General features: G+C 30.3%; 3 protein-coding genes across 3 annotated transcripts; 2 read left to right on the top strand and 1 right to left on the bottom strand.

Moving 5' to 3' along the window:
* The first annotated feature begins 1962 nt into the window (after nt 1-1962).
* Tsp_12297 (hypothetical protein) lies at nt 1963-3365 on the top strand. The gene is made up of 3 exons (XM_003366568.1): nt 1963-2108; nt 3013-3082; nt 3174-3365. The coding sequence occupies exons 1-3, from the start codon at nt 1963-1965 to the stop codon at nt 3363-3365; spliced, it is 408 nt and encodes a 135-aa protein (XP_003366616.1).
* Nucleotides 3366-3448: 83 nt separating this feature from the next.
* Nucleotides 3449-4567, bottom strand: Tsp_12296 (putative DNA polymerase). Its single transcript, XM_003366567.1, has 4 exons — nt 4510-4567; nt 4260-4315; nt 3836-3988; nt 3449-3514 (listed from the first exon to the last, which is right to left on the bottom strand). Exons 1-4 carry the CDS (start codon nt 4565-4567, stop codon nt 3449-3451), a joined length of 333 nt encoding a protein of 110 aa, XP_003366615.1.
* Nucleotides 4568-5430: 863 nt separating this feature from the next.
* Nucleotides 5431-7235, top strand: Tsp_12295 (conserved hypothetical protein). Its single transcript, XM_003366566.1, has 6 exons — nt 5431-5483; nt 5804-5865; nt 6342-6503; nt 6579-6779; nt 6838-6907; nt 7154-7235. Exons 1-6 carry the CDS (start codon nt 5431-5433, stop codon nt 7233-7235), a joined length of 630 nt encoding a protein of 209 aa, XP_003366614.1.
* The last annotated feature ends 159 nt before the right edge of the window (nt 7236-7394 follow it).

The following is a 7394-nucleotide window of genomic DNA, read 5'->3' as shown; positions in this document are numbered from 1 at the left end:
GGAAAGATGTATTTAATGGATCAAATGAAATTGGGAGAGTTTCAGCAGATTATTCATTGCCTGCATATCTTTTAATGGTAAGAAAATCCTTTACTTTTTTGATTTAAGCGTAAATTTCCTTTCCCATTTTGAAGAACCCAATGCCATCAGATGAAAGTAGAATAGAAATGACAACTCTGGGTGAATGTTCCAGCATTTTTCACGGTGATTATTTTTATCCAACATATGATTAATGGCATTTATAATATATAGCATGTTTAAGATTGATAATTTGAAATTCAATTCTATTATTTGAAATTTTCATCTACATTCTGTATTTTATTAATAGTTTAATAGTAAATGTAAAAAGTATCATATTTTTAAAAGAATAATTTGATAACGGTATGTCAACAGTTACTTTTTTATTACAATTTTTTCATCTGTAGATGAAGCATGGCTTGTTTTTTAGGAAGCAAAATGCCGAAGAAAACAGTGGCACTTTTATCGTATCAGAATGTGCGACTGCTAAAATGGATAATTCCAAAATTGAACTTGTTTAATTCGTATAATTTCAAATGCAGCATTGCCATAAAGCAATATCGCTGAGCTTCAATAATTCAATTCATTGATGACAGCACAGTATAAACTGACCGTATTTATTCAAAACTGAAAATGGTGCGATGTATATCAATGATAATTCATTTTTTTAAAATAAATTTTGAAAATGTGTAAAAAATGAAAATGTACCATTGAATCAAATGTGAGAAGAAAGCAGCTTGAACTGATATTTCGATATAACAGCCGTATATATATTCCTTCTGGTAGCTTCATTGCAACCCATAATAAGTCTGGACTTTCATTGTTGTCATGGAAAGTGCTATTGACTAATAGAAGCCCAAAAATGCGCCAATTTCAGCTACGATAGTGGGTATGAATATTCTCTTATTGTCTGGATGCATTTCATTGTATTTAGAAAAAATTCTTTTCCCTTTGTTTGTGTGCAAAACGATCAATTCTCTGATATCAGGTGACAACTGGGCATAAAACGCATCCTCAGTTGTCGGTGTGGCTCTGCTTTTCCCAATTGGCCCTACTGTATCACGTAAAATTCTTTCTGCCGGTCGTCTGGACGGGCGCGGCGGGTGCTCGGACCATAGAATTGTTAGGCATAAGGACCTGCACTTTCTTCAACATCAATTTCAGCAATGTTGATATTCATTTCATCACTATATACGCCCTCTTCCTCCACATGGTCTTCATCTGAGAAAGATTCAGCGAAACCTTCAAGCTCATCGACATATTCCTCCACCTCTATGTCTTCCAAGCAGCTAACCTCCATATTCGCGAACCGATGATGATGCAAACAGTATAAAAGTGTTGTAAATTCAGATAAATTGATTGAAGTGATGAATTGACGTACAATAGTATAGCGTTTTCTGCATTTATTGACCCAATACAAACGTACACACACACACACACACAGTACGAGCAACTTAAACAACAGTGAATACGACAAAACTACTAATACACGCATACACCACAAAAAAATTTCACTACAGAAAAAATTGATAAAGAAGAAATATAAGGATGGTTAAGCATATTGCTTTTATCTTCTACCATAACAGGAAATCTTCTCAATCAACAATGTGTCCCAACAAAACGCAGGTGAAAATAAGAAATGAGCGAAACTAAAGTATTACAGCACTGAACGTGTGCAGTGGTTATAACATGAAAAATCAGATCTGATGCGATTAATTTCTAAATAGTGGTGAAAAGTCTACATTACAAAAGACTAGGCGGGAAACAAAATGGACCTGAACAGCAAAACCGCTATAATTCCTTATCTACTAATTCTATGCGCTTGCAAAAAATTCATATCGTGTAGAATTGTATAAAATTTAGCGTTTAGTCATTTAGAAAAGTCTGGCCTAAAACAAAGCAGTGCGGCAGAAATATCTGCCAAAAACAGCAGTGGGGTACAAAATGCCCCCCTTGACATGCAAAAGGTTAATATCGCATTCGTATTCATCCACAAGAGCGCATTCTTCAGAAAAACAAGAGTTGATTTATAAAAAGATGAAAACTAAAAAGCTAACAGCACTGTATACAAACTGTTTAATGACTGTCAAGTAAGTTTTCAAATATAAGGAAACAGTTCTTCAAACACACATTATTTAATAAAGCAGAGCAACAAAAATTAGCCGGCGTATAAGCTTACGACAAAAGATGAAAAAACAGCGTCAAAAACGTTTTCGTACTAAAATTTATTCAGGTTTTTATTTCAAACCAACCAAAAGATGAGAAAAAATATTAGCAATAATCTCATTTTTTAATAAGTAAATATTTTAAGCAAATTAAAGTGATGCAAATCAAAAATGAGCAATTGTTGATTTTTCAATCTTTTTCAATTAAATAAATGTTCCTGCATATTTTTATATTTACTAGATGCCTTGCAGAAGTAACATTAAACACAGATTAACGCTAAAATCGTGAAGTTTGAAGTCTACGTTAATAACACTTTAAATAAACAATGATTATTTAATAAATGTGAATGTTTTTTTAAGTAAAATTTCATTGTCACATTTATTTCCCTAGTACTACGCAATGCTGACAACATACTTCCTGTAAACAAAGTAATGGATATAAATTAGATCCCATGATGGGAGCAATAACAAAATTCAGACTGAAAATGAAGCTCTTTCTGTGCATACTGGCAATTACTCTTTGTGCGTAAGGATGCCCTTTTTTCATTACTAATCAGTAGCTAACATTTCATAATTTTTTCAGCAATAACACATAACATCACAAAATAAGATAAATGAAACAGATCGACACATAAATGAAAAAATTACTTCATCATTTAATTATACAGAAATATTTCGCTAGGCTAAATATTTTTAGCGCTGCAATTTAGTGAGCTGTACCATATTATTAAACTGAAAATTTTTACACAGAACATTTACATTTCATTAAAAGCCATTAATGGAATTTACAGGAAAAATAATAGTAATTTTGCTGCATTAATTCTTTTAGCACATCCGGCTTGAAGTTGTTGAAATCCAAAAAAGAGCAAATTACACGAGCTCCGCTGAAATATGATCAGGTATAAATTTCTTATCATGAAATATCAATGACTATTGCAATTAAATTACTTATTGAATAACCAAACGATAAAGAAAATTATTGCTGTTTAGCATAAAGTTGAAAGCCAAGTAGAGGAACTCTGTAATACCGTATGCAGTCAGTACAGAGAAGAATACCTAAAGCTTTCAAAGGATCGGGAACCAGCTGATAAGGCTGGAGTCCAAAAAGCCCAGGCAGAATTTGTGACATGCCACCTAAGGTGTTCAACGTCGATTAAAGCTGAACTTAAATCACTGCAATGATATTCCAGTTATCGATGAAAGTATTTTTATAAAATTGTTTTTTAATAATGAAATGATCATAACAGTGATCGTTCAATTCTAATTTATAAATTTAATTCGTATTGGAAATAAAATAAATTTGCTTTCTGATCAATTATGCAAATTGTCAACTAAAAAATAAATCATCTTTTCTAAATGTATAGGTAATACCAGTAGCTGCTCACAGTTGTACAATAGTGCAAATTTTAAAATTTGTGAGACTTTGTATTTCAATGTAACTGTCATATGAAAAAAATTTTCCAGTGAAAGTGCGCTGGATTCAGACTAGCTGGCATGAAATGAAATTTGCTACAAAATTGAGTAACTTCGTGATACTTTACGCAAATGAAATAAAATTAGCTGCTAAATTTAAGCATATGCATAAGCTGTAAAGAAGGAACGAAAATCAGCTGTCGTATTTACATTGAAACGAGTAGGAAAATTCCATATACCGATGTAGGCAAATGAAACTGCACGTTAATAACACCTGAATTTTCTAATGTTTTTGCATGTGCTGAAATTAATTCTACGCTTTTTTGATTCACTATTCCTGGTGTAGTGCATTCACTCATTCCCCTATGACGAATGGCTTTTTTTGAGGAATGCTGCAATTTCTTTGACATATACAATGGAAATCAGCGTGTAATAAGAAAACTAAACTTCATTGTATTTGAGAATCTATTCCAAGCTGTAGATGATGTGATATATTATATGGTTCACTGATACATATAATGGCGTTGTAGAATAAATGAATGAGATTATAACGATGTTAAATAAAGATACATAATATTAACGTGAAATTAGTAGAGTTGTCTCTAAAATTGTTTTAATGGTTTGTTAAGCTATTAATACAACGAAAAACATTTGAAGAAACACGATATGTTTGCATGTTCTTGGATATCGACGCAACTGCTTTTTCAATTTTGTGTTAACTTAATAAATAAAATCATTTATAAATTTAATTATGTAATTAAAATCTTTAATGTGTTTTTAGCAACTGGAAAATGTTTTCTAAAAGGAAGTGTTGACCTTGGCATTTTGCATTAAATTCTTTGTGGTAGAGTCTGAAAGATTTATGTGGCATCTGAAAAACGGAAATGAAGATTTCCAGATTTTCATTGTTTACTTATTACTTTGATTATTGTCCCTTTTAGCTTTTTCGTTATTTCAGAGGACATTTGCATTTTACATTTTCTCGTCACTTATAAAAGTATTCATTTAAATTATTCCTTTATGTGTAAGAATATTCATAATTATTTTTTTAATTCATTGTGGTTTATTTCTCCTTCAGTTACAACTGAATCAGTCTGTAATTTTATTTCCTTAATGCTTTAACTTTACGTATATTTTCTGTAAACGGTTTCTTCAAAATGTTCTATAACAACTTGCGTTCCTTTCATATTTTTACAGTATCTGTATATATGCATATTTTATTTTGATTGTGTAACGTGCTGTTTTTAATCTTGAATGAATCTTTAATGAAAATTAAAGTATATATTGCTTTTTAGTTATTAATTTATAAGACAATATAATTTTTTCATTTGAATTATGCGCACGTTTACTATTATCTTCTTAACTTTGACATCCTGATTTAAAAATCGATAACAATAAACAGAAACATGCTGATCTACTAAGAAACAGAATTATTTTTTCATTTTGAAGCATTGCCCACTTTTAAGTATTTTTAATAACTACATATTTAAAGAAAATACATTTAATTGGTTTCTGTAGTACAGTACAACATAATTCGCTAAAACAACTGCTTTTAATTTTCATGTATACTTCAGTACTTTCCCCAATGCAAAAATATGTTATCTCTAAGTTGCTGTTAATCTTTCATATAACATTTAATAATAAAAAGAATTTAATAATATTCTTTTAGAATCAATAGAACAGACTTTAATTTGTATTTTACTACAATAAAGCTTTTCTCATTGCAGTTAAAAGATTTACGCGCGAAATAAATTTTCATTTTATTATATACATTGCTGCATTACATATTATCCGTATTAAATCAATGCAAATGAACTCGGTTTCAGTATAACCAATGCAGTTAACACCAGAGACCAGAGACAAGGCATCATCTCGGCCAGCAGGAACGTAAACACCACCATTGCTATCTTAATTCATTTCTAAAAGTACAAAAATCAGAGAAAGTAATCTAATACATAAATAAAATTTACAGATCTAAAATAATCAGACAAAATAAATTTCATCAAATATCAAACGCAAATTACAACATCATGTCATTAGAATTTTGATGTACATGTTATGAAAATTATCTTTGAATTACCTTTGAATGGAATCATGTTTTCTGCTATCGATCACTAAAACAATAATCATTAGAAAAAGAAATTTTTATAGCATATATTATATGACAGGAAAAACTATCAGAGTAAAAAAAATCATAAGTTATTCAGTGAGGGCAAGTATTATCATCATATTCAAATTTTGCAAGAAGACATGTATTGCAAAAGAAAACGTAAAATAACCTACTTTAAAAAATACCATTTATGTTATGTCACAGATTTCAGGATCTTCTTTCAGTAGTTTATGTTTCCTCATACTTTACAGCATTATAAAATTCAATATAATGCACGATAAACATCACAATTACAACAAAATAATTTACATAAAACATTAAGATAAGGCACATTCTTCCAACTGTTTTTAATGCTACATAAAAATTTATGTTCCATAAAGTAAAATATAAGCTTTAGAATGAACTTAAAATTCTCAATGAACTTAGAATTCTCAAAGAAGATCTCAGCTCTAGGCCAATTAGTACGGTTCACTATCTTGCATTGTATTTTTAAAAGAGAAAGAAAGCTCAGTTTTGATGCTTTCTTTATTTTTCACTTAAAAATCCATTCATTAAATCAGCACTGCAACATTTTTCCAATATATATGAATAGCAACAGTATCGAATGATTTATCTGAAAGAAATTTACACTTTAGCTGAAACACGTTCACGTACTCCAACAATCATGGCTGATATGCACAGCGATACTAGCAGCATGCAGTCCTCCAGCAAGCATCACCGTGGCTCAGGCGAATTTCGGGCTGCGTCTTCTTCATTAAGATTAACAAGACTGTCTCCAACGTTTCTATTTAAATCTGGTGATTAAAATTTTTACTTTTTCATTTTAAAAATAACTATGACTTAGAACTTTTCAATTTCAATCTCAATTCCAGAAACGACGAAAGCAACGATAGAAGAAAAGCCAATTGCTGCAGAGATGGAAAGCGAATTTTTACAAAATGAAGCAGAAGACGACACTCATATGTTGAGATCATCATTTACTCAAAAAATGCGTAGGAAAGATGTATTTAATCGATTAAATGAAAATTGGAGACGTTCCAGCAGATATTCATTGCCTCGCAATATCTCTAATGGTAAAAAAATCTTTTACTTTTTTTGATTTATGCGTTAATTTCCTTTCCCATTTTGAAGAACCAATGCCATCAGATGAAAGTGGAATAGAAATGACAACTCTGGGTGAATGTTCCAGCATTATTTCACGGTGATTATTTTTATCCAACATATGATTAATTGGCATTTATAATATATAGCATGTTTAAGATTGATAATTTGAAATTCAATTCTATTATTTTGAAATTTTCATCTACATTCTGTATTTTATTAATAGTTTAATAGTAAATGTAAAAAGTATCATATTTTTAAAAGAATAATTTGATAACGGTATGTCAACAGTTACTTTTTTATTACAATTTTTTCATCTGTAGATGAAGCATGGCTTGTTTTTTAGGAAGCAAAATGCCGAAGAAAACAGTGGCACTTTTATCGTATCAGAATGTGCGACTGCTAAAATGGATAATTCCCAAAATTGAACTTGTTTAATTCGTATAATTTCAAATGCAGCATTGCCATAAAGCAATATCGCTGAACTTCAATAATTCACTTCATTGATGACAGCACAGTATAAACTGACCGTATTTATTCAAACTGAAAATGGTGCGATGTATATCAATGAATAATTCATTTTTTTT

The sequence above is a fragment of the Trichinella spiralis genome (assembly GCF_000181795.1).
Source record: "Trichinella spiralis strain ISS 195 chromosome Unknown Scfld5808, whole genome shotgun sequence".
Lineage (NCBI taxonomy): Eukaryota > Metazoa > Nematoda > Enoplea > Trichinellida > Trichinellidae > Trichinella > Trichinella spiralis.
Note: the sequence above shows the minus strand (reverse complement) of the source record. Positions and strands in the feature narration are given on the sequence as shown.